This window comes from Scyliorhinus torazame, chromosome 16 (genome assembly GCF_047496885.1).
Source record: "Scyliorhinus torazame isolate Kashiwa2021f chromosome 16, sScyTor2.1, whole genome shotgun sequence".
NCBI classification, from domain to species: domain Eukaryota; kingdom Metazoa; phylum Chordata; class Chondrichthyes; order Carcharhiniformes; family Scyliorhinidae; genus Scyliorhinus; species Scyliorhinus torazame.
The window spans coordinates 86,360,738-86,388,477 of NC_092722.1; the positions used below are offsets into that span (position 1 = coordinate 86,360,738).

At 55.9% G+C, this 27,740-nt stretch overlaps 1 protein-coding gene across 1 annotated transcript in view; it reads right to left on the bottom strand.

Moving 5' to 3' along the window:
• The window catches only part of LOC140392923 (putative DBH-like monooxygenase protein 2), a 289,303-nt gene that overhangs the window by 200,031 nt on the left and 61,532 nt on the right, over nt 1–27,740 (bottom strand). The window contains exons 5-6 of the mRNA XM_072478705.1: nt 19,998–20,177; nt 10,960–11,062 (exon numbers count right to left, since the gene is read on the bottom strand). Of these exons, the coding sequence (XP_072334806.1) occupies nt 10,960–11,062; nt 19,998–20,177 (283 nt within the window). The remainder of the gene's footprint in view (nt 1–10,959; nt 11,063–19,997; nt 20,178–27,740) is intronic.

Genomic DNA, 27,740 nt, shown 5'->3' on the forward strand with positions numbered 1-27,740 from the left:
TGGATACAGAACTGGCTAGGTCATAGAAGGCAGAGAGTAGCAATGGAAGGATGCTTTTCTAAATGGAAGGCTGTGACCAGTGGTGTTCCACAGGGATCAGTGCTGGGACCTTTGCTCTTTGTAGTATATATAAATGATTTGGAGGAAAATGTAACTGGTCTGATTAGTAAGTTTGCAGACGACACAAAGGTTGGTGGAATTGCGGATAGTGATGAGGACTGTCAGAGGATACAGCAGGATTTAGATTGTTTGGAGACTTGGGCGGAGAGATGGCAGATGGAGTTTAATCCGGACAAATGTGAGGTAATGCATTTTGGAAGGTCTATTGCAGATAGGGAATATACAGTGAATGGTAGAACCCTCAAGAGTATTTAAAGTCAAAGAGATCTAGGAGTACAGGTCCACAGGTCATTGAAAGGGGCAACACAGGTGGAGAAGGTAGTCAAGAAGGCATACAGCATGCTTGCCTTCATTGGCCGGGGCATTGAGTATAAGAATTGGCAAGTCATGTTGCAGCTGTATAGAACCTTAGTTAGGCCACACTTGGAGTATAGTGTTCAATTCTGGTCACCACACTACCAGAAGGATGTGGAGGCTTTAGAGAGGGTGCAGAAGAGATTTACCAGGATGTTGTCTGGTATGGAGGGCATTAGCTATGAGGAGCGGTTGAGTAAACTCGGTTTGTTCTCACTGGAACGAAGGAGGTTGAGGGGCGACCTGATAGAGGTCTACAAAATTATGAGGGGCATAGACAGAGTGGATAGTCAGAGGCTTTTCCCCAGGGTAGAGGGGTCAATTACTAGGGGGCATAGGTTTAAGGTGAGAGGGGCAAGGCTTAGAGTAGATGTACGAGGCAAGTTTTTTACGCAGAGAGTAGTGGGTGCCTGGAACTCGCTACCGGAGTCACTACGATAGTGACATTTAAGGGGCATCTTGACAAATACATGAATAGGATGGGAATAGAGGGATACGGACCCAGGAAGTGTAGAAGATTGTAGTTTAGTCGGGCAGCATGGTCGGCACGGGCTTGGAGGGCCGAAGGGCCTGTTCCTGTGCTGTACATGTCTTTGTTCTTTGTTGTTCTAGAGCACCCGGAGGAAACGCACACAGACACGGGGAGAACGTGCAGACTCCGCACAGACAGTGACCCAGCAGGGAATTGAACTTGGGACCCTGGCACTGTGAAACCACAGTGCTAATCACTTGTGCTACCGTGATGCCCATGCACTTCCAAGTACTCCGCAATCTCATCTTTAATAATGGACTCTAGAATCTTACCAATGACCGAAGCCAGGCTAACCGACCTATAATTTCCTGCCTTCTGCCTCCCTCCCTTCTTATACAGTTGTGTTACATTAGCCACTTTCCAGTCCTCTAGATCACCACCAATGCCTCCACAATTTCCTCAGCTATCTCTTTTCGGACCCTGGGGTGTAGTCCATCGGCCAGGGTGGTTTATCCACCTTCAGAGCTTTCAGTTTCCCCAGAACCTTTTCCTTAGTAATGGTCACTGCACTCCCCTCTGCCCCCTGTTCTCCTGGAGCTCTGGTATCCCACTGGTGCGTTCCACCGAGAAGACTGATGCAAAGTATCTATTCAGTTCGTCTGCCATTTCTTTGTTTCCTATTGTCATGTGACCTTTAAGACATGGATGTTTAAGCAATGTACCTTTAAGAAAATAGTGATGTCAGAGAGTGGGTGGAGCTGAGGTCAGGTGTGTGTCTGTGTTTTGCAGTGAGCTGGATCTCTGCCATGAAAGACTATCTCTGGATCATTTATGGTGATTTAAATTTATAATAGTGAAGTCTTTAATCTGATGTGATTTTGCTAAAAGGTGTTAAGCCTCTTGGAAGTTTGAAGGAACGTTTTAAAGAGTTATTTACTGTTGCGATATTTTCTGAGTTATCTTTGAAGTAAGGGGTGTTAAGAGATCCAATGTTTATTTAAGATGTTAAGTTGAGTTAATGGAATAAACAGTGTTTTGTGTTTAAAAACCCACGTGTCCATAATTGTAATCCCACACCTAGGGAAAAGCCGTGTGCTAGGAAAAGCAACAAATCCATTAAAGGGGGAGGTTGGTTGAACTCCATGATACATTTTGGGGTTCTGAAAACGCCTCGCCCATAACAATTGGGGGCTCGAGGGGAATAAAAGTCTATCTATTGGATTGGCTTTTGTGAACTTAAAGTCAGTGAAGGATTGTTGCTTTTCTGGTGTGGTATTTTAGTTTAAGTGGGGAGAGTGTTGTGAACAATGGCTCTTTCAGAGGATCAGAAGTTTTTGGGGGTGGAGAATTTCACATGTACTACTTTACGGACAGAAACAAAAAGCAGACTGTTAGATTTGGCAAGAACATTGCAGTTAACATTACCTGACAAAATGCGAAAAGATGAAGTAATTATGGCGGTGGTTAAGCATTTAAAGTTGCCTGAGATAGAGTTTGACTCATTGGAAATGGCAAAAATTCAGTTGCAAATTAAACAAATGGAACATGAGAAAGAATTAAAGTGGCTTGCATACGAGAGTGAGAGAGAGGAAAAAGAAAGAAAAAGAGAGAGAGGAAAAAGAAAGAGAAAGAGAGAGAGAGGAAAAAGAAAGAGAAAAAGAGAGAGAGGAAAAAGAAAGAGAAAGAGAGAGAGAGGAAAAGGAAAGGAGAGAGAAGAAAGGAGAAAAGAAAGAATAGCCCTAGCAGAACAAAAAGAAAAAGAAAGGGAGATATAGATCAGGGAAAAAGATAAAGAGAGGGAGTTTGAACTTCAGAAAATGGCCATGAAACATGACAATCAGTTAAAATTGGCAGACGTAAAGGGAAATGTACAGTTGGATGATAGTGATGAGGATAGTGAGAAAGAGCGTCATAGTCGAAGGCTTGGTGGGAATCTATTTAAATATGTCCAAGCATTGCCAAGGTTTGACGAGAAGGAAGTGGAAGCCTTTTTCATTTCATTTGAGAAGGTAGCTAAACAAATGAAATGGCCACAGGACATGTGAGTGTTACTGATTCAAACAAAGCTGGTAGGTAGAGCGAGTGAAGTGTTTGCATCACTACCGGAGGTATCTGGAACGAATGAGGAAGTGAAGAAATCCATCTTAAGTGCATATGAGCTAGTGCCTGAAGCTTACAGACAAAGGTTTAGAAATTTAAGGAAAGAATTTGGTCAAACATACATGGAGTTTGAAAGGCTCAAACATAGTCATTTTGATAGGTGGATAAAGGCTTTGAAAATAGACCAAACGTATGAAGCTCTCAGAGAAATTATACTTTTGGAGGAGTTAAAAAATTCAATTCCTGATGTAGTGAGAACTCATGTGGAAGAACAGAGGGTTAAAACTGCAAGATTAGCAGCAGAAATGGCAGATGATTATGAATTAGTTCATAAATCAAAGATTGGTTTCCGACATCAGTTTCAGCCGGTGAGGGATAGAAACTGGGGACATGAGAAATACTCAAGTGGTAAAGGTAAAGGTGATCTGATGGGAGACAATAAAGAGAGTGTAACTCAGATTAAAAAAGAAATCCAGGAGGGTGGAAAAAAAATGAAGAGTTTCAAATGTTTTCACTGTAATAAACTAGGCCATGTAAAGTCACAGTGTTGGTGGTTGAAGAAAAGCACTGGGAAGGATGATGTGGTAAAACAGGATCAGACAGTAGGGTTTGTTAGAGTGGTAGAGGAAAGCCCAAGGGAAGTGAAGGAGGTGCAAACGATTGTACAGTCTATTCAAGAAGTAATTGTTAAAAAGGTGCCAGATGTCTTTAAATAATTTACTTGTGTGGGTAAAGTTTACACATGTGTATCAGGAGGAGCAGGTAAAGAAGTCACAATTTTAAGAGATACAGGGGCTCGTCAATCTTTAATGGTAAGAGATGAGGAATGATGTAGTTTGGGAAGAATGTTGCCAGAAAAGGTGGTGATATGTAGAATTCAGGGTGAAAGGAGTAGAGTTCCATTATATAAAGTAAGGTTGGAAAGTCCAGTGAAGAGTAGTGAAGTGGTAGTAGGAGTAATAGATAAACTATCTTGTCCAGGAATACAGTTTATCTTGAGTAATGATATAGCTGGATCGCAGGTGGGAGTGATGCCTACTGTGGTTGATAAGCCAGTGGAAAATCAGTCAACTGAAGTGTTGAAGGACGAATATCCTGGGATTTTTCCAGATTGTGTAGTAACAAGGTCGCAAAGCCACAGGTTAAGACAAGAGGAGAAATCAAAAAGTGAAGATGAAGTTGAAGTGCAATTATCAGAAAGGGTTTTTGATCAGATGGTTGAAAAAGAACAAGAACAGGTGGAGGATGACTATATTATTATACCTGTTTGCATGTGTTGTTTTTTTTTAAAAATCGAAAAGGTATATTTACTGTGTAAATTTCTTAGTGGTTGGTGCAAAAGTGAAAAATGAAACCACCTTGAAGTTGATGGTTTATTTTTTTTTCTTGGGGGGAGGTGTCATGTGAGAGTACCTTTAAGACATGGATGTTTAAGCAATGTACGTTTAAGAAAATAGTGATGTCAGTGAGTGGGTGGAGCTGAGGTCAGGTGAGCCATTTTGCAGTTTAGTTTTGCAGTTTGAAAAGAGCTGGGTGTGTGTCTGTGTTTTGCAGTGAGCTGGATCTCTGCCATGAAAGACTATCTCTGGATCATTTATGGTGATTTAAACTTATAATAGTGAAGCCTTTAACCTGATGTGATTTTGTTTAAAGGTGTTAAGTCGCTTGGAAGTTTGAAGGAACATTGTAAGGAATTATTTACTGTTGCAATATTTTCTGAGTTATCTTTGAAGTAAGGGGTGTTAAGAGATCCAATGTTTATTTCAGATGTTAAGTTGAGTTAATGGAATAAACAGTGTTTTGTGTTTAAAAACCCACGTGTCCATAATTGTAATCCCACACCGAGGGAAAAAGCCGTGTGCTAGGAAAAGCAACAAATCCATTAAAGGGAGAGGTTGGTTGAACTCCTTAACACATTTTGGGGTACTGAAAAGGCCACGCCCATAACACTATTATTACTTGTCCAGCCACATTTTCCAGTGATCCAATGTCTATTTTTGACACTTTCTTACCTTTTATCTATTGAAAAAAAACTCTTCCTATCTTCCCTTATATTACTAGCTAGCTTGCACTCATCTCCCCCTTGCATTTTCGCCCTCCTTATTTCTTTTTTAGTTGTCCTCTGCTCGCTTTTAAAGGCTTCCCAATCCTCTGACTTCTCACTAATGCTCGCCACTTTGTATGCTTTTTCTTTAGCTTTTATGCTGTCCTTGACTTCCCTCATCAGCCATGGAGGCCTTGTCCTCCCATTAGCATGTGTCTGCCTTGTTGGGATGAATTTCTGTTGTGCCTCCCGAATAACCCCCAAAAACTCCAGCCATTGCTGTTCTACTGTCTGCCCTGCTAGGCTCCTTTTCAAATCAACTAGCTGGATTGGCCATGATAAATTGCCCTTAGTGACCAAAAGGGTTTGGAGGGGTTATTGGGTAACGGGAATAGAGTGGAAGTGAGGGCTTACGTGGGTCGGTGCAGACTCGATGGGCCGAATGGCCTCCTTCTGCACTGTATGTTCTATGTCCTAACTCTGGCCAGCTCCTTCCTCATGTCTTTGTAGTTACCCTTATTTAATTGTAATACCGCTACATGTGATTGCAGCTTCTCCCTCTCAAACCGCAGTAAATTCTATCATATTGTGGTCACTGCTCCCTCAGGGTTCCTTCACCTTAAGATCCCTAATCAATTCTGCCTCATTACACATCGCCAAATCCAGAATTGCCTGTTCCCTAGGAGGCTCTGTCACAAGCTGCTCCAAAAAAACATCTCTTAGACAATCCACAAATTACTTTTCTTGGGATCCACTACCAACCTGATGTTCCCAGTCCACCTGCATATTGAAGTCCCCCATGATTATTGTGATATTGCCTTTTTTACATGCCCTTTCTATCTCCTGATTTATTTATTTAGGGAGGGGTGTAGACCCTGTAGGGGGTTACAGTGATAGGGAGGGTTGTAGTGGACTGGAGGAAGTTACAGAGATAGGGAGCGGTGTAGGGCAAGAGGGGGTTACAGATAAAGGGAGGGGTGTAGGGGCTGGAGGATTTACAGAGATAGGGAGGGGTATAGGGGCTGGAGGCGGTTACAGAGATAGGGAGGGGTGAAGGGGCGAGAGGAGGTTACAGAGATAGGGAGGGCTTTGATGGACTGCAGGAGGTTACAGAGATAGGGAGAGATGTAGGGGATGGAGGGGGTAAGAGAAATAGGAAGGGGATGTCGGGGCTGGAGAAGGTTACAGAGAGAAGGAGGGATGTAGGGGCTGGAGGAGGTCACATAATAGGGAAGGGTGTACGGGTGAAGGAGGTTACGGAGATAGGGAAAGACTCAGGGGCTGGAGGAGGTTACAGAGATTGGGAGATGTGTCGGGGCTAGAGGAGGTTGCGTAGATAGGGAGGAGTGTAGGGGCTGGAGGGGGTTAGAGAGATAGGGAGTGGTGTAGTGGACTGGAGGAGGGTGCAGAGATAGGGAGGGGTGTAGGGACTGAAGGAGGTTACAGAGATAGGGAGGCGTGTAGGGTCTGGAGGTGGTTACAGAGATAGGGAGGGGTGTAGGGTCTGGAGGTGGTTACAGAGATAGGGAGGGGTGTAGGGGCTGGAGGTGGTTACAGAGATAGGGAAGGGTGTAGGGGCTGAAGGAAGTTACAGAGATACAGGTGGGTGTAGGGGCTGGAGGAGGTTACAGAGATAGGGAGCGTTGTAGGGTCCGGAGGTGTTTACAGAGATAGGGAAGGGTGTAGGGGCTGGAGATGGTTACAGAGATAGGGAGGGGTGTAGGGGCTGAGATGGTTACAGAGATAGGGAGGCGTGTATGGCCTGGAGATGGTTACAGACATAGGGAGGGGTGTAGGGACTGAAGGAGGTTACAGAGATAGGGAGGCGTGTAGAGTCTGGAGGTGGTTACAGAGATAGGGAGGGGTGTAGGGTCTGGAGGTGGTTACAGAGATAGGGAGGGGTATAGGGGCTGGAGGTGGTTACAGAGATAGGGAAGGGGTTAGGGGATGAAGGAAGTTACAGAGATACGGAGGGGTGTAGGGGCTGGAGATGGTTACAGAGATAGGGAAGGGTGTAGGGTCTGGAGGTGGTTACAGAGATAGGAAGGGGTGTAGGGTCTGGAGGTGGTTACAGAGATAGGGAGGGGTGTAGGGTCTGGAGATGGTTACAGAGATAGGGAGGCGTGTAGGGTCTGGAGGTGGTTACAGAGATAGGGAGGGCTGTAGGGGCTGGAGATGGTTACAGAGATAGGGAGGTGTGTAGGTATGGAGGTGGTTACAGAGATAGGGAGGGGTGTAGGGGCTGAAGGAGGTTCCAGAGATAGGGAGAGGCGTGTAGGGTCTGGAGGTGGTTACAGAGATAGGGAGGGGTGTAGGGTCTGGAGGGGTTACAGAGATAGGGAGAGGTGTAGGGTCTGGAGGGGTTACAGAGATAGGGAGGGGTGTAGGGTCTGGAGATGGTTACAGAGATAGAGAGGCATGTAGGGTCTGGAGGTGGTTACAGAGATAGGGAGGGGTGTAGGGGCTGGAGGTGGTTACAGAGATAGGGAGGGGTGTCGGGGCTGGAGGTGGTTCCAGAGATAGGGAAGGGTGTAGGGGATGAAGGAAGTTACAGAGATACGGAGGGGTGTAGGGGCTGGAGGTGGTTACAGAGATAGGGAGGGGTGTAGGGTCTGGAGGTGGTTACAGAGATAGGGAGGGGTGTAGGGTCTGGAGATGGTTACAGAGATAGAGAGGCATGTAGGGTCTGGAGGTGGTTACAGAGATAGGGAGGGGTGTAGGGGCTGGAGATGGTTACAGAGATAGGGAGGTGTGTGGGGTATGGAGGTGGTTACAGAGATAGGGAGGGGTGTAGGGGCTGAAGGAGGTTACAGAGATAGGGAGGCGTGTAGGGTCTGGAGGTGGTTACAGAGATAGGGAGGGGTGTAGGGTCTGGAGGGGTTACAGAGATAGGGAGAGGTGTAGGGTCTGGAGGGGTTACAGAGATAGGGAGGGGTGTAGGGTCTGGAGGTGGTTACAGAGATAGGGAGGGGTGTAGGGCAAGAGGGGGTTACAGATAAAGGGAGGGGTGTAGGGGCTGGAGGATTTACAGAGATAGGGAGGGGTATAGGGGCTGGAGGCGGTTACAGAGATAGGGAGGGGTGAAGGGGCGAGAGGAGGTTACAGAGATAGGGAGGGCTTTGATGGACTGCAGGAGGTTACAGAGATAGGTAGGGGTGTAGGGGCTGGAGATGGTTACAGAGATAGGGAGGCGTGTATGGTCTGGAGGTGGTTACAGAGATAGGGAGGGGTGTAGGGTCTGGAGGGGTTACAGAGATAGGGAGAGGTGTAGGGTCTGGAGGGGTTACAGAGATAGGGAGGGGTGTAGGGTCTGGAGGTGGTTACAGAGATAGGGAGGGGTGTAGGGCAAGAGGGGGTTACAGATAAAGGGAGGGGTGTAGGGGCTGGAGGATTTACAGAGATAGGGAGGGGTATAGGGGCTGGAGGCGGTTACAGAGATAGGGAGGGGTGAAGGGGCGAGAGGAGGTTACAGAGATAGGGAGGGCTTTGATGGACTGCAGGAGGTTACAGAGATAGGGAGAGGTGTAGGGGATGGAGGGGGTAAGAGAAATAGGAAGGGGATGTCGGGGCTGGAGAAGGTTACAGAGAGAAGGAGGGGTGTAGGGGCTGGAGGAGGTCACATAATAGGGAAGGGTGTACGGGTGAAGGAGGTTACGGAGATAGGGAAAGACTCAGGGGCTGGAGGAGGTTACAGAGATTGGGACATGTGTCGGGGCTAGAGGAGGTTGCGTAGATAGGGAGGAGTGTAGGGGCTGGAGGGGGTTAGAGAGATAGGGAGTGGTGTAGTGGACTGGAGGAGGGTGCAGAGATAGGGAGGGGTGTAGGGACTGAAGGAGGTTACAGAGATAGGGAGGCGTGTAGGGTCTGGAGGTGGTTACAGAGATAGGGAGGGGTGTAGGGTCTGGAGGTGGTTACAGAGATAGGGAGGGGTGTAGGGGCTGGAGGTGGTTACAGAGATAGGGAAGGGTGTAGGGGCTGAAGGAAGTTACAGAGATATGGAGGGGTGTAGGGGTTGGAGGAGGTTACAGAGATAGGGAGGGTTGTAGGGTCCGGAGGTGGTTACAGAGATAGGGAAGGGTGTAGGGGCTGGAGATGGTTATAGAGATAGGGAGGGGTGTAGGGGCTGAGATGGTTACAGAGATAGGGAGGCGTGTATGGCCAAGAGATGGTTACAGAGATAGGGAGGGGTGTAGGGACTGAAGGAGGTTACAGAGATAGGGAGGCGTGTCGAGTCTGGAGGGGGTTACAGAGATAGGGAGGGGTGTAGGGTCTGGAGGTGCTTACAGAGATAGGGAGGGGTATAGGGGCTGGAGGTGGTTACAGAGATAGGGAAGGGTGTAGGGGATGAAGGAAGTTACAGAGATACGGAGGGGTGTAAGGGCTGGAGATGGTTACAGAGATAGGGAAGGGTGTAGGGTCTGGAGGTGGTAACAGAGATAGGGAGGGGTGTAGGGTCTGGAGGTGGTTACAGAGATAGGGAGGGGTGTAGGGTCTGGAGATGGTTCCAGAGATAGGGAGGCGTGTAGGGTCTGGAGGCGGTTACAGAGATAGGGAGGGCTGTAGGGGCTGGAGATGGTTACAGAGATAGGGAGGTGTGTAGGGTATGGAGGTGGTTACAGAGATAGGAAGGGGTGTAGGGGCTGAAGGAGGTTACAGAGATAGGGAGACGTGTAGGGTCTGGAGGTGGTTACAGAGATAGGGAGGGGTGTAGGGTCTGGAGGGGTTACAGAGATAGGGAGAGGTGTAGGGTCTGGAGGGGTTACAGAGATAGGCAGGGGTGTAGGGTCTGGAGGTGGTTACAGAGATAGGGAGGGGTGTCGGGGCTGGAGGTGGTTACAGAGATAGGGGAGGGTGTAGGGGATGAAGGAAGTTACAGAGATACGGAGGGGTGTAGGGCCTGGAGGTGGTTACAGAGATAGGGAGGCGTGTAGGGTCTGGAGGTGGTTACAGAGATAGGGAGGGGTGTAGGAGCTGGAGATGGTTACAGAGATAGGGAGGTGTGTAGGGTATGGAGCTGGTTACAGAGATAGGGAGGGGTGTAGGGACTGAAGGAGGTTACAGGGATCGGGAGGCGTGTAGGGTCTGGAGGTGGTTACAGAGATAGGGAGGGGTGTAGGGTCTGGAGGGGCTACAGAGATAGGGAGAGGTGTAGGGTCTGGAGGGGTTACAGAGATACGGAGGGGTGTAGGGGCTGGAGGTGGTTACAGAGATAGGGAGAGGTGTAGGGTCTGGAGGGGTTACAGAGATACGGAGGCGTGTAGGGTCTGGAGGTGGTTACAGAGATAGGGAGGGGTGTCGGGGATAGAGGTGGTTACAGAGATAGGGAACGGTGTAGGGGCTGAAGGAAGTTACGGAGACAGGGAGGCGTGTAGGGTCTGGAGGAGGTTACAGAGATAGGGAGGAGTCCGGGGGCTGGAGGAGGTTGCAGAGATAGGGAGGAGTCCGGGGGCTGGAGGAGGTTAAGAGATAGGGAGGGGTGTAGGGTCTGGAGGAGGTTAAGAGATAGGGAGGGGTGTAGGGTCTGGAGGAGGTTAAGAGATAGGGAGGGGTGTAGGGTCTGGAGGAGGTTAAGAGCTAGGGAGGGGTGTAGGGTCTGGAGGGGTTACAGAGATAGGTAGGCTTGCAGGGTCTGGAGATGGTTACAGAGATATGGAGGGCTGTAGGGGCTGGAGGTGGTTACAGAGATAGGGAAGGGTGTAGGGGATGAAGGAGGTTACAGAGATACGGAGGGGTGTAAGGGCTGGAGATGGTTACAGAGATAGGGAGGGGTGTAGGGTCTGGAGATGGTTACAGAGATAGGGAGGCGTGTAGAGTCTGGAGATGGTTCCAGAGATAGGGAAGGTTGGAACATTGTTTTCCAATCCCTTACCTGGCATTGCTGTTGGGTTATCGTAGTGGATTTGCAGCATGTAGTAAATGGGATCCTCGGGTGTCCCCAGCGGCAGCCCTGCTTTCTCAGGGTATATCAGGGTCTGTAAGGAATAGTGTCTCATCATTCAGCTTTTCCAACTGGGCTACGGAGGCAGTCACACCTTCTGGTACCCGGGGAGAGAGTGGTTGTGGGAGGGTGCGTGAGTCACAGTCCCCCCCCCAAATATCTGAGTGGAACAGGTACGCAGGCCCATTACCCTTAACACTTGCCCTTGCCCCCTTGACCACTCTCGACAACAAGGCAGCATTTGACCAAGTGTGGCATCGAGGGGCCCCGAGCAAAACTGGAGTCAATGGGAATCAGGGGGGAAACTCTCCGCTGTTTGAAGTCATACCCTGCACAAAGGAAGATGTTTGGGGTGGTTGGAGGTCAATCATCTCAGGTCCAGGACATCACTGCAGGAGTTCCTCAGGGTAGTGCCCCAGGTACAACCATCTTCAACTGTTTCATCAATGACCTCCCTTCCATCATAAGGTCAAATAACTGCACAATGTTCAGCACCATTCGCTACTCCTCAGACACTGAAGCAGTCCATGTTCAAATGCAGCAAGACCTGGGCAATATCCAGGCTTGTGTCTGACCAATGGCAAGTTACATTCACGCCACACAAGTTTCAGGCAATGGCTATCTCCTGCAAGAGTGGATCAAACCATTGCTCCTTGGCATTCAATGACATCACAATCACTGAATCCCCCACAATCAACATCCTGGGGGTTACCATTGACCAGAAACTGAACTGGGACCAGCCATATAAATACTGTGGCTACCAGAGCAGGTCAGAGGCTGGGAATCCTGCGGAGAGTAACGCAGCTCCTGACGCACCCCCCCCCCCCCCCCCGCCCCCCCCCCCCCCCGCCCCCCCCCCCCCCCCCCGCCCCCGGCCACCCCCAAAGCCTGTCCAATATCTATAAGGACACAAGTCAGGAGTGTGATGGGAAACTCTCCCACTTGCCTGCATGAGTGCGGCTCCCAACAACACTCGAGAAGCTCAACACCATCCAGAACAAAGCACAGCCCCGCTCGATCGACACGCTAACCACAAACATTCACTCCCTCCACCACTGACGCACAGTGGCAGCCGTGTGTACCATCTACAAGATCCTCTGTCTCCCCGTATCACTCACTCCTGCCATCTCCCTGTGAACCTCACTCCCACCATCTACCCATATCCCTCACTCCCATTGTCTCCCCGTATCCCTCACTCCCACCGTCTCCCCGTATCCCTCACTCCCACCGTCTCCCCGTATCCCTCACTCCCACCGTCTCCCCGTATCCCTCACTCCCACCATCTCCCTGTATCCCTCACTCCCACCGTCTCCCCGTATCCCTCACTACCCCCGTCTCCCCATATCCCTCACTCTCACCATCTCCCTGTATCCCTCACTCCCACCGTCTCCCCATATCCCTCACTCCCATTGTCTCCCCGTATCCCTCACTCCCACCGTCTCCCTGTATCCCTCACTCCCACCGTCTCCCCATATCCCTCACTCCCATTGTCTCCCCGTATCCCTCATTCTCCACATTCCGCCGCCAGTTCAGGTACAGGGAGGGAGAATTCAGAATGTCCAAATTACCTAACAGCACATTGGACTGTGGAAGGAAACCGGAGCACCCAGAGAAAACCCACGCAGACACGGGAGAACATGCAGACGCCGCACAGACAGTGACTCAAGCTGGGAATCGAAACTCGGACCTTGGAGCTGTGAAGCAACACTGCTAACCACTGTGCTACTGTGCTGTCATAAGCTTCACTCCCCACCATCTCCCCGTAAACCTCACACCCACCATTTCCAGGTGTCCCTCACTCCCACTGTCTCCCCGTACCCGCACTCCTACTGTCTTCACGTATCCCTCATTCCCCACAGTCTCCCCGTATCCCTCACTCCCACCATCTCCCCGTATCCCTCACTCCCACCGTCTCCCTGTCTCCCTCACTCTCACCATCTCCCCGTATCCCTCACTCCCACCAACTCACCGTATCCCTCACTCCCACCGTCTCCCCGTATCCCTCATTCCCACCGTCTCCCGGTGTCCCTCATTCCCACCGTCTTCCCGTATCCCTCACTCCCACCGTCTCCTCGTATCCCTCACTCCCACCGTCTCCCCGTATCCCTCACTCCCACCTTCTCCCCGTATACCTCGCTCCCACCGTCTCCCCGTACCCCTCACTTCCACCGTCTCTCCGTATCCCTCACTCCCACCGTCTCCCCGTATACCTCACTCCCACCGTCTTTCCGTATCCCTCACTCCCACCGTCTCCCCATATTCCTCACTCCCATCGTCTCCCCGGATCACTCACTCCCACCGTCTTTCCGTATCCCTCACTCCCACCGTCTCCCCGAGTCCCTCACTCCCACCGTCTCCCAATATCCCTCACTGTCACCCTGTACCCTTCACTCCCATTGTGTCTCCGTGTCCCTCACTCCCACCATCTCCCCGTATGCCTCACTCCCACCGTCTCCCCGTATCCCTCACTCCCACCGTCTCCACGTATCCCTCACTCCCACCGTCTCTCCGTATCCCTCACTCCCACCTACTCCCCGTATCCCTCACTCCCACCGTCTCCCCGAGTCCCTCACTCCCACCGTCTCCCAATATCCCTCACTGTCACCGTCACCCCGTATCCCTCACTCCCACCGTCTCTCCATATCCCTCACTCCCACCGTCTCCCAATATCCCTCACTGTCACCGTCTCCCCGTATCCCTCACTCCCACCGTCTCCCTGTATCCCTCACTCCCACCGTCTCTCCGTATCCCTCACTCCCACCGTCTCCCCGTATCCCTCACTCCCACAGTCTCCCCGTATCCCTCACTCCCATCGTCTCTCCGTATCCCTCACTCCCACCGTCTCTCCGTATCCCTCACTCCACCATCTCCCCGTATCCCTCACTCCCACTGTCTCCCCGAGTCCCTCACTCCCAGCTTCTACCCGTATCCCTCACTCCCACCGTCTCCCCGAGTCCCTCACTCCCACCGTCTCCCAATATCCCTCACTGTCACCGTCACCCCGTATCCCTCACTCCCACCGTCTCTCCATATCCCTCACTCCCACCGTCTCCCAATATCCCTCACTGTCACCGTCTACCCGTATCCCTCACTCCCACCGTCTCCCTGTATCCCTCACTCCCACCGTCTCTCCGTATCCCTCACTCCCACAGTCTCCCCGTATCCCTCACTCCCATCGTCTCTCCGTATCCCTCACTCCCACCGTCTCCACGTATCCCTCACTCCCACCGTCTCTCCGTATCCCTCACTCCACCATCTCCCCGTATCCCTCACTCCCACTGTCTCCCCGAGTCCCTCACTCCCATCTTCTACCCGAATCCCTCACTCCCACCGTCTCTCCGTATCCCTCACTCCCACCGTCTCCCCGTATCCCTCACTCCCACCGTCTCCACGTATCCCTCACTCCCACCGTCTCTCCGTATCCCTCACTCCCACCTACTCCCCGTATCCCTCACTCCCACCGTCTCCCCGAGTCCCTCACTCCCACCGTCTCCCAATATCCCTCACTGTCACCGTCACCCCGTATCCCTCACTCCCACCGTCTCTCCATATCCCTCACTCCCACCGTCTCCCAAAATCCCTCACTGTCACCGTCTCCCCGTATCCCTCACTCCCACCGTCTCCCTGTATCCCTCACTCCCACCGTCTCTCCGTATCCCTCACTCCCACAGTCTCCCCGTATCCCTCACTCCCACCGTCTCCCCGTATCCCTCACTCCCACCGTCTATCCGTATCCCTCACTCCCACCATCTCCCCGTATCCCTCACTCCCACCGTCGCCCTATATCCCTCACTCCCACCGTCTATCCGTATTCCTCACTCCCACCGTCTCTGCGTATCCCTCACTCCCACCGTCTCCCTGTATCCATCACTCCCACCATCTCCCCAAATTCCTCACCCCCACAATCTCCCCATAACCCCACTCCCACCGTCTCCCCGAATCCCTCACTCCCACCATCTTCCCGTATCCGTCACTCCCACCGTCTCACCGTATCCCTCACTCCCACCGTCTCCCCGTATCCCTCACTCCCACCGTCTCCCCGTATCCCTCACTCCCATCGTCTCCCCGTATCCCTCACTCCCACCGTCTCCCCGTATCCCTCACTCCCACTGTCTCTCCGTGTCCCCCACTCCCACCGTCTCCCCGAATCCCTCACTCCCACCGTCTCCCCGTATCCCTCACTCCCACCGTCTCCCCGTATCCCTCACTCCCACCGTCTCTCCGTGTCCCTCACTCCCACCGTCTCCCCGTATCCCTCACTCCCATCGTCTCCCCGTATCCCTCACTCCCACCGTGTCCCCGTATCCCTCACTCCCACCGTCTCCCCGTATCCCTCACTCCCACCGTCTCCCCGTATCCCTCACTCCCACCGCCTCCCTGTATCCCTCACTCCCACCGTCTCCCCGTATCCCTCACTCCCAGTGACTGCCCGTATCCCTAACTCACCGTCTCCCCATATCCCTCACTCCCACCATCTCCCCGTATTCCTCACTCCCACCGTCTCCCCGTATCCCTCACTCCCTCCGTCTCCCCGTATCCCTCACTCCCACCGTCTCCCCATATCCCTCACTCCCATTGTCTCCCCGTATCCCTCATTCTCCACATTCCGCCGCCAGTTCAGGTACAGGGAGGGAGAATTCAGAATGTCCAAATTACCTAACAGCACATTGGACTGTGGAAGGAAACCGGAGCACCCAGAGAAAACCCACGCAGACACGGGAGAACATGCAGACGCCGCACAGACAGTGACTCAAGCTGGGAATCGAAACTGGGACCTTGGAGCTGTGAAGCAACACTGCTAACCACTGTGCTACTGTGCTGTCATAAGCTTCACTCCCCACCATCTCCCCGTAAACCTCACACCCACCATTTCCAGGTGTCCCTCACTCCCACTGTCTCCCCGTACCCGCACTCCTACTGTCTTCACGTATCCCTCATTCCCCACAGTCTCCCCGTATCCCTCACTCCCACCATCTCCCCGTATCCCTCACTCCCACCGTCTCCCTGTCTCCCTCACTCTCACCGTCTCCCCGTATCCCTCACTCCCACCAACTCACCGTATCCCTCACTCCCACCGTCTCCCCGTATCCCTCATTCCCACCGTCTCCCGGTGTCCCTCATTCCCACCGTCTTCCCGTATCCCTCACTCCCACCGTCTCCTCGTATCCCTCACTCCCACCGTCTCCCCGTATCCCTCACTCCCACCTTCTCCCCGTATACCTCGCTCCCACCGTCTCCCCGTACCCCTCACTTCCACCATCTCTCCGTATCCCTCACTCCCACCGTCTCCCCGTATACCTCACTCCCACCGTCTTTCCGTATCCCTCACTCCCACCGTCTCCCCATATTCCTCACTCCCATCGTCTCCCCGGATCACTCACTCCCACCGTCTTTCCGTATCCCTCACTCCCACCGTCTCCCCGTATACCTCACTCCCACCGTCTTTCCGTATCCCTCACTCCCACCATCTCCCCGAGTCCCTCACTCCCATCGTCTCCCCGTATCCCTCACTCCCACCGTCTCCCCGTGTCCCTCACTCCCACCGTCTCCCCGTATCCCTCACTCCCACTGTCTCTCCGTGTCCCTCACTCCCACCGAGTCCCCCACTCCCATCGCCTCCCCGTATCCCTCACTCCCACCGTCTCCCCTTTCCCTCAATCCCACCGTCTCCCAGTATACCTCACTCTCACCGTCTCCCCGTATCCCTCACTCCCACCATCTCCCCGTATCCCTCACTCCCACCGTCTCCCCGTACCCTTCACTCCCATTGTGTCTCCGTGTCCCTCACTCCCACCATCTCCCCGTATGCCTCACTCCCACCGTCTCCCCGTATCCCTCACTCCCACCGTCTCCACGTATCCCTCACTCCCACCGTCTCTCCGTATCCCTCACTCCCACCTACTCCCCGTATCCCTCACTCCCACCGTCTCCCCGAGTCCCTCACTCCCACCGTCTCCCAATATCCCTCACTGTCACCGTCACCCCGTATCCCTCACTCCCACCGTCTCTCCATATCCCTCACTCCCACCGTCTCCCAATATCCCTCACTGTCACCGTCTCCCCGTATCCCTCACTCCCACCGTCTCCCCGTATCCCTCACTCCCACCGTCTCTCCGTATCCCTCACTCCCACAGTCTCCCCGTATCCCTCACTCCCACCGTCTCTCCGTATCCCTCACTCCCACCGTCTCCACGTATCCCTCACTCCCACCGTCTCTCCGTATCCCTCACTCCACCATCTCCCCGTATCCCTCACTCCCACTGTCTCCCCGAGTCCCTCACTCCCATCTTCTACCCGAATCCCTCACTCCCACCGTCTCTCCGTATCCCTCACTCCCACCGTCTCCCCGTATCCCTCACTCCCACCGTCTCCACGTATCCCTCACTCCCACCGTCTCCACGTATCCCTCACTCCCACCGTCTCTCCGTATCCCTCACTCCCACCTACTCCCCGTATCCCTCACTCCCACCGTCTCCCCGAGTCCCTCACTCCCACCGTCTCCCAATATCCCTCACTGTCACCGTCACCCCGTATCCCTCACTCCCACCGTCTCTCCATATCCCTCACTCCCACCGTCTCCCAATATCCCTCACTGTCACCGTCTCCCCGTATCCCTCACTCCCACCGTCTCCCTGTATCCCTCACTCCCACCGTCTCTCCGTATCCCTCACTCCCACAGTCTCCCCGTATCCCTCACTCCCACCGTCTCCCGGTATCCCTCACTCCCACCGTCTATCCGTATCCCTCACTCCCACCATCTCCCCGTATCCCTCACTCCCACCGTCGCCCTATATCCCTCACTCCCACCGTCTATCCATATTCCTCACTCCCACCGTCTCCGCGTATCCCTCACTCCCACCGTCTCCCTGTATCCATCACTCCCACCATCTCCACAAATTCCTCACTCCCACAATCTCCCCATAACCCCACTCCCACCGTCTCCCCGAATCCCTCACTCCCACCATCTTCCCGTATCCGTCACTCCCACCGTCTCACCGTATCCCTCACTCCCACCGTCTCCCCGTATCCCTCACTCCCACCGTCTCCCCGTATCCCTCACTCCCACCATCGCCCCGTATCCCTCACTCCCACTGTCTCTCCGTGTCCCCCACTCCCACCGTCTCCCCGTATCCCTCACTCCCACCGTCTCCCCGTACCCTTCACTCCCATTGTGTCTCCGTGTCCCTCACTCCCACCATCTCCCCGTATGCCTCACTCCCACCGTCTCCCCGTATCCCTCACTCCCACCGTCTCCACGTATCCCTCACTCCCACCGTCTCTCCGTATCCCTCACTCCCACCTACTCCCCGTATCCCTCACTCCCACCGTCTCCCCGAGTCCCTCACTCCCACCGTCTCCCAATATCCCTCACTGTCACCGTCACCCCGTATCCCTCACTCCCACCGTCTCTCCATATCCCTCACTCCCACCGTCTCCCAATATCCCTCACTGTCACCGTCTCCCCGTATCCCTCACTCCCACCGTCTCCCTGTAACACTCACTCCCACCGTCTCTCCGTATCCCTCACTCCCACAGTCTCCCCGTATCCCTCACTCCCACCGTCTCTCCGTATCCCTCACTCCCACCGTCTCCACGTATCCCTCACTCCCACCGTCTCTCCGTATCCCTCACTCCACCATCTCCCCGTATCCCTCACTCCCACTGTCTCCCCGAGTCCCTCACTCCCATCTTCTACCCGAATCCCTCACTCCCACCGTCTCTCCGTATCCCTCACTCCCACCGTCTCCCCGTATCCCTCACTCCCACCGTCTCCACGTATCCCTCACTCCCACCGTCTCTCCGTATCCCTCACTCCCACCTACTCCCCGTATCCCTCACTCCCACCGTCTCCCCGAGTCCCTCACTCCCACCGTCTCCCAATATCCCTCACTGTCACCGTCACCCCGTATCCCTCACTCCCACCGTCTCTCCATATCCCTCACTCCCACCGTCTCCCAAAATCCCTCACTGTCACCGTCTCCCCGTATCCCTCACTCCCACCGTCTCCCTGTATCCCTCACTCCCACCGTCTCTCCGTATCCCTCACTCCCACAGTCTCCCCGTATCCCTCACTCCCACCGTCTCCCCGTATCCCTCACTCCCACCGTCTATCCGTATCCCTCACTCCCACCATCTCCCCGTATCCCTCACTCCCACCGTCGCCCTATATCCCTCACTCCCACCGTCTATCCGTATTCCTCACTCCCACCGTCTCTGCGTATCCCTCACTCCCACCGTCTCCCTGTATCCATCACTCCCACCATCTCCCCAAATTCCTCACTCCCACAATCTCCCCATAACCCCACTCCCACCGTCTCCCCGAATCCCTCACTCCCACCATCTTCCCGTATCCGTCACTCCCACCGTCTCACCGTATCCCTCACTCCCACCGTCTCCCCGTATCCCTCACTCCCACCGTCTCCCCGTATCCCTCACTCCCATCGTCTCCCCGTATCCCTCACTCCCACCGTCTCCCCGTATCCCTCACTCCCACTGTCTCTCCGTGTCCCCCACTCCCACCGTCTCCCCGAATCCCTCACTCCCACCGTCTCCCCGTATCCCTCACTCCCACCGTCTCCCCGTATCCCTCACTCCCACCGTCTCTCCGTGTCCCTCACTCCCACCGTCTCCCCGTATCCCTCACTCCCATCGTCTCCCCGTATCCCTCACACCCACCGTCTCCCCGTATCCCTCACTCCCACCGTCTCCCCGTATCCCTCACTCCCACCGTCTCCCCGTATCCCTCACTCCCACCGCCTCCCTGTATCCCTCACTCCCACCGTCTCACCGTGTCCCTCACTCCCACCTTCTCCCCGTATCACACACTCCCACCGTCTCCCCAAGTCCCTCACTCCCTCTGTCTCCCCGTATCCCACACTCGCGCCCACACCCCGTATCGCTCTCTTCCGGATGCTCCAAGGGGATGTGCGAGTGTTGAATCTGGTCCTGGATGAAAATGGGTACTTTACCTGACCTCCAACCGCCCATGCTGCCAAAATTTCTAAGCAGGACATGAAGACTCCCTGCTGGTCATGCTCGTAGCAGCCACTGGCCTCAGTGATTGAATCATCTGTGTAGGTGCTGGGACAGACATTCAGGACCATATGGTGGACAAAATTCTTACTAGCCTCAGGAATGATGGGCTCCACCTGTGGGGAAGATTCAGCAGGTCAGACATCACGGCGAAGAAATTTAGCCCAGCTTCCAACTGGTAACTACAACATATCATCATATCTCTCACTCCTACCGTCTCCCCGTACCCCTCACTCCCACCGTCTCCCCGTATCCCTCACTCCCACCATTTCACCCTATCCCTCACTCCCACCGTCTCCCCGTATCCCTCACTCCTACTGTCTCCCCGTATCCATCACTCCCACCATCTCCCTGTATCCCTCACTCCTACCGTCTCCCCGTATCTCTCACTCCCACCGTCTCCCCGTATCCCTCACTCCTACCATCTCCCCGTATCTCTCACTCCCACCGTCTCCCCGTATCCCTCACTCCCACCGTCTCCCCGTATCCCTCACTCCCACCGTCTCCCCGTATCCCTCACTCCCACCGTCTCCCCGTATCCCTCACTCCTACCGTCTCCCCGTATCTCTCACTCCTACCGTCTCCCCGTATCCCTCACTCCTACCGTCTCCCCGTACCCCTCACTCCTACCGTCTCCCCGTATCCCTCACACCCACCGTCTCTCCGTATCCCTCACTCCCAGTCTCCCCGTATCCCTCACTCCCACCGTCTCCCCGTATCCCTCACTCCCACCGTCTCCCCGTATCCCTCACACCCACCGTCTCTCCGTATCCCTCACACCCACCGTCTCTCCGTATCCCTCACTCACACCGTCTCCCCGTATACCTCATTCACACCGTCTCCCCGTATCCCTCATTCCCACCGTCTCCCCGTATCCCTCACTCCCACCGTCACCCGTATCCCTCACTCTCACCGTCTCCTCGTATCCCTCACTCCCACCGTCTCCCCGTATCCCTCATTCCCACCGTCTCTCCGTATCCCTCACTCCCACCGTCCCCCCGTATCCCTCACTCCCACCGTCTCTCCGTATCCATCACTCCCACCGTCACCCCGTATCCCTCACTCTCACCGACTCCCCGTGTCCCTCACTCACACCATCTCCCCGTATCCCTCATTCCGGCCGTCTCCCCGTATCACTCACTCCCACCGTCTCCCCGTATCCCTCACTCCCACCGTCTCCCCGTATCCCTCACTCCCACCGTCACCCGTATCCCTCACTCTCACCGTCTCCTCGTATCCCTCACTCCCACCGTCTCCCCGTATCCCTCATTCCCACCGTCTCTCCGTATCCCTCACTCCCACCGTCCCCCCGTATCCCTCACTCCCACCGTCTCTCCGTATCCATCACTCCCACCGTCACCCCGTATCCCTCACTCTCACCGACTCCCCGTGTCCCTCACTCACACCATCTCCCCGTATCCCTCATTCCGGCCGTCTCCCCGTATCACTCACTCCCACCGTCTCCCCGTATCCCTCACTCCCACCGTCTCCCCGTATCCCTGACTCCCACCGTCTCCCCGTATCCCTCACTCTCACAGTCTCCCCGTATCCCTGACTCCCACTGTCTCCCAGTATCCCTCACTCCCACCGTCTCCACATATCCCTCACTCCCACCGTATCTCCGTATCCCTCACTCCCACCATCTTCCCGTAACCCTCACTCCCACCGTATCCCTGTATCCCTCACTCCCACCGTCTCCCCCATTCCCTCACTCCCACCGTCTCCCCCATTCCCTCACTCCCACCGTCTCCCCGTATCCCCCACTCCCACCGTCTCCCCGTATCCCCCACTGCCACCATCTCCCCGTATCCCTCACTCCCACCATCTCTCCGTATCCCTCACTCCTACCATCACCTCGTATCCCCCACTCCCACCGACTCCCCGTATCCCTCACTCCCGCCATCCCCCCGTATCCCTCATTCCCACCGTCTCCCCGTATCCCTCACTCCCACCGTCTCCCCGTATCCCGGACTCCCACCGGCTCCCAGTATCCCTCACTCTCACCGTCTCCCCTTATCCCTGACTCCCACCGTCTCCCCTTATCCCTGACTCCCACCGTCCTCCAGTATCCCTGACTCCCACCGTCTCCCCGTATCCCTCACTCCCACAGTCTCACCCTATCCCTCACTCCCACCCTCTCTCCGGATCCCTCACTCCCACCGTCTCCCCGTATCCCTCACTCCCACCGTCTCCCCGAGTCCCTCACTCCCATCGTCTCCCCGTATTCCTCACTCCCACCTTCTCCCCGTATCCTTCACACCCACTGCTTCCCCGTATCCCTCACTCCCTCCATCTCCCCGAATCCCTCACTCCCACCGTCTCCCCTTATCCCTCACTCCTACCGTCTCCACCGATCCCGCACTCCCGCCGTCTCCCCCTATCCCTCACTCCCACCGTCGCCCCGTATCCCTCACTCCCACCGTCTCCCCGTATCCCTTACTCCCACCGTCTCCCCGTATCCCTCTCTCGCACAGTCTCCCCGTATCCCTCACTCCCACCGTCTCCCCATATCCCTCAGTCCCACCGTCTCCCCGTATCCCTCACTCCCACCGTCTCTCCGTGTCCTTCACTCCCACCGTCTCCCCGTATCCCTCACTCCCACCGTCTCGCAGTATCCCTCACTCCCACCGTCTCCCCTTATCCCTCATTCCCATCGTCTCCCCGTATCCCTCACTCCCACCGTCTCTCCGTATCCCTCACTCCCACCGTCTCCCCGTATCCCTCACTCCTACTGTCTCTCCGTATCCCTCACTCCCACCGTCTCCCCGTATCCCTCACTCCCACCGTCTCTCCGTACCCCTCATTCCCACCGTCTCCCCGTATCCCTCATTCCCACCGTCTCTCCGTATCCCTCACTCACACCGTCTCCCCGTATCCCTCACTCCCACCGTCTCCCCGTATCCCTCACTCCCACCGTCTCTCCGTATCCCTCACTCCCACCGTCTCCCCGTATACCTCATTCCCACCGTCTCCCCGTATCCCTCATTCCCACCGTCTCTCCGTATCCCTCACTCACACCGTCTCCCCGTATCCCTCACTCCCACCGTCTCTCCGTATCCCTCACTCACACCGTCTCCCCGTATCCCTCACTCCCACCGTCTCTCCGTATCCCTCACTCACACCGTCTCCCCGTATCCCTCACACCCACCGCCTCGCCGTATCCCTCACTCCCACTGTCTCTCCGTATCCCTCACTCCCACCGTCTCCCCGTATCCCTCACTCCCACCGTCTCTCCGTATCCCTCACTCACACCGTCTCCCCGTATCCCTCACACCCACCGTCTCTCCGTATCCCTCACTCCCACCGTCTCCCCGTATACCTCATTCCCACCGTCTCCCCGTATCCCTCATTCCCACCGTCTCGCCGTATCCCTCACTCCCACCGTCACCCCGTATCCCTCACTCTCACCGTCTCCTCGTATCCCTCACTCCCACCGTCTCCCCGTATCCCTCATTCCCACCATCTCTCCGTATCCCTCACTCCCACCGTCACCCCGTATCCCTTACTCCCACCGTCCCCCGTATCCCTCACTCCCACCGTCTCTCCGTATCCCTCACTCCCACCGTCACCCCGAATCCCTCACTCCCACCATCTCCCCGTATCCCTCACTCCGGCCGTCTCCCCGTATCACTCACTCCCACCGTCTCCCCGTATCCCTCACTCCCACCGTCTCCTCGTACCTCACACTCTGACCGTCTCCCCGTATCCCTCACTCCCACCGTCTCGCCGTATCCCTCACTCCCACTGTCTCTCCGTATCCCTCACTCCCACCGTCTCCCCGTATCCCTCACTCCCACCGTCTCTCCGTATCCCTCACTCACACCGTCTCCCCGTATCCCTCACACCCACCGTCTCTCCGTATCCCTCACTCCCACCGTCTCCCCGTATCTCTCACTCCCACCGTCTCGCCGTATCCCTCATTCCCACCGTCTCGCCGTATCCCTCACTCCCACCGTCACCCCGTATCCCTCACTCCGGCCGTCTCCCCGTATCACTCACTCCCACCGTATCCCTCACTTCCATCGTCTCCCCCATTCCCTCACTCCCACCGTCTCCCCGTATCCCTCACTCCCGCCATCCCCCCGTATCCCTCATTCCCACCGTCCTCCAGTATCCCTGACTCCCACCGTCTCCCCGTATCCCTCACTCCCACAGTCTCACCCTATCCCTCACTCGCACCCTCTCTCCGGATCCCTCACACCCACCATCTCCCCGTATCCCTCACTCCCACCTTCTCCCCGTATCCTTCACACCCACTGCTTCCCCGTATCCCTCACTCCCTCCATCTCCCCGAATCCCTCACTCCCACCGTCTCCCCTTATCCCTCACTCCTACCGTCTCCACCGATCCCGCACTCCCGCCGTCTCCCCCTATCCCTCACTCCCACCGTCGCCCCGTATCCCTCACTCCCACCGTCTCCCCGTACCCCTTACTCCCACCGTCTCCCCGTATCCCTCTCTCGCACAGCCTCCCCGTATCCCTCACTCCCACCGTCTCCCCATATCCCTCAGTCCCACCGTCTACCCGTATCCCTCACTCCCACCGTCTCTCCGTGTCCTTCACTCCCACCGTCTCCCCGTATCCCTCACTCCCACCGTCTCGCCGTATCCCTCACTCCCACCGTCTCCCCTTATCCCTCATTCCCATCGTCTCCCCGTATCCCTCACTCCCACCGTCTCTCCGTATCCCTCACTCCCACCGTCTCTCCGTATCCCTCACTCCTACTGTCTCTCCGTATCCCTCACTCCCACCGTCTCCCCGTATCCCTCACTCCCACCATCTCTCCGTACCCCTCATTCCCACCGTCTCCCCGTATCCCTCATTCCCACCGTCTCTCCGTATCCCTCACTCACACCGTCTCCCCGTATCCCTCACTCCCACCGTCTCCCCGTATCCCTCACTCCCACCGTCTCTCCGTATCCCTCACTCCCACCGTCTCCCCGTATACCTCATTCCCACCGTCTCCCCGTATCCCTCATTCCCACCGTCTCTCCGTATCCCTCACTCACACCGTCTCCCCGTATCCCTCACTCCCACCGTCTCTCCGTATCCCTCACTCACACCGTCTCCCCGTATCCCTCACTCCCACCGTCTCTCCGTATCCCTCACTCACACCGTCTCCCCGTATCCCTCACACCCACCGCCTCGCCGTATCCCTCACTCCCACTGTCTCTCCGTATCCCTCACTCCCACCGTCTCCCCGTATCCCTCACTCCCACCGTCTCTCCGTATCCCTCACTCACACCGTCTCCCCGTATCCCTCACACCCACCGTCTCTCCGTATCCCTCACTCCCACCGTCTCCCCGTATACCTCATTCCCACCGTCTCCCCGTATCCCTCATTCCCACCGTCTCGCCGTATCCCTCACTCCCACCGTCACCCCGTATCCCTCACTCTCACCGTCTCCTCGTATCCCTCACTCCCACCGTCTCCCCGTATCCCTCATTCACACCGTCTCTCCGTATCCCTCACTCCCACCGTCACCCCGTATCCCTTACTCCCACCGTCCCCCGTATCCCTCACTCCCACCGTCTCTCCGTATCCCTCACTCCCACCGTCACCCCGAATCCCTCACTCCCACCATCTCCCCGTATCCCTCACTCCGGCCGTCTCCCCGTATCACTCACTCCCACCGTCTCCCCGTATCCCTCACTCCCACCGTCTCCTCGTACCTCACACTCTGACCGTCTCCCCGTATCCCTCACTCCCACCGTCTCGCCGTATCCCTCACTCCCACTGTCCCTCCGTATCCCTCACTCCCACCGTCTCCCCGTATCCCTCACTCCCACCGTCTCTCCGTATCCCTCACTCACACCGTCTCCCCGTATCCCTCACACCCACCGTCTCTCCGTATCCCTCACTCCCACCGTCTCCCCGTATCCCTCACTCCCACCGTCTCGCCGTATCCCTCATTCCCACCGTCTCGCCGTATCCCTCACTCCCACCGTCACCCCGTATCCCTCACTCCGGCCGTCTCCCCGTATCACTCACTCCCACCGTCTCCCCGTATCCCTCACTTCCATCGTCTCCCCCATTCCCTCACTCCCACCGTCTCCCCGTATCCCTCACTCCCGCCATCCCCCCGTATCCCTCATTCCCACCGTCCTCCAGTATCCCTGACTCCCACCGTCTCCCCGTATCCCTCACTCCCACAGTCTCACCCTATCCCTCACTCGCACCCTCTCTCCGGATCCCTCACACCCACCATCTCCCCGTATCCCTCATTCCCACCTTCTCCCCGTATCCTTCACACCCACTGCTTCCCCGTATCCCTCACTCCCTCCATCTCCCCGAATCCCTCACTCCCACCGTCTCCCCTTATCCCTCACTCCTACCGTCTCCACCGATCCCACACTCCCGCCGTCTCCCCCTATCCCTCACTCCCACCGTCGCCCCGTATCCCTCACTCCCACCGTCTCCCCGTATCCCTTACTCCCACCGTCTCCCCGTATCCCTCGCTCGCACAGTCTCCCCGTATCCCTCACTCCCACCGTCTCCCCATATCCCTCAGTCCCACCGTCTCCCCGTGTCCCTCACTCCCACCATCTCCCCGTATCCCTCACTCCCACCGTCTCCCCATATCCCTCACTCCCACCGTCTCTCCGTGTCCTTCACTCCCACCGTCTCCCTTATCCCTCACTCCCACCGTCTCCCCGTATCCCTCACTCCCACCGTATCCCCGTATCCCTCACTCCCACCGTATCCCCGTATCCCTCACTCCCACCGTCTCCCCGTATCCCTCACTCCCACCGCCTCGCCGTATCCCTCACTCCCACCGTCTCTCCGTATCCCTCACTCCCACCGTCTCCCCGTATCCCTCACTCCCACCGTCTCTCCGTATCCCTCAATCCCACCGTCTCCCCGTATCCCTCACACCCACCGTCTCTCCGTATCCCTCACTCCCACCGTCTCCCCGTATCCCTCACTCCCACCGTCTCCCCGTATAACTCATTCCCACCGTCTCCCCGTATCCCTCATTCCCACCGTCTCGCCGTATCCCTCACTCCCACCGTCACCCCGTATCCCTCACTCTCACCGTCTCCTCGTATCCCTCACTCCCACCGTCTCCCCGTATCCCTCATTCCCACCGTCTCTCCGTATCCCTCACTCCCACCGTCACCCCGTATCCCTTACTCCCACCGTCCCCCGTATCCCTCACTCCCACCGTCTCTCCGTATCCCTCACTCCCACTGTCTCTCCGTATCCCTCACTCCCACCGTCTCCCTGTATCCCTCACTCCCACCGTCTCTCCGTATCCCTCACTCCCACCGTCTCCCCGTATCCCTCACACCCACCATCTCTCCGTATCCCTCACTCCCACCGTCTCCCCGTATCCCTCACTCCCACCGTCTCCCCGTATACCTCATTCCCACCGTCTCCCCGTATCCCTCATTCCCACCGTCTCGCCGTATCCCTCACTCCCACCGTCACCCCGTATCCCTTACTCCCACCGTCCCCCGTATCCCTCACTCCCACCGTCTCTCCGTATCCCTCACTCCCACCGTCACCCCGAATCCCTCACTCCCACCATCTCCCCGTATCCCTCACTCCGGCCGTCTCCCCGTATCACTCACTCCCACCGTCTCCCCGTATCCCTCACTCCCACCGTCTCCCCGTATCCCTGACTCCCACCATCTCCCCGTATCCCTCACTCTCACAGTCTCGCCGTATCCCTCCC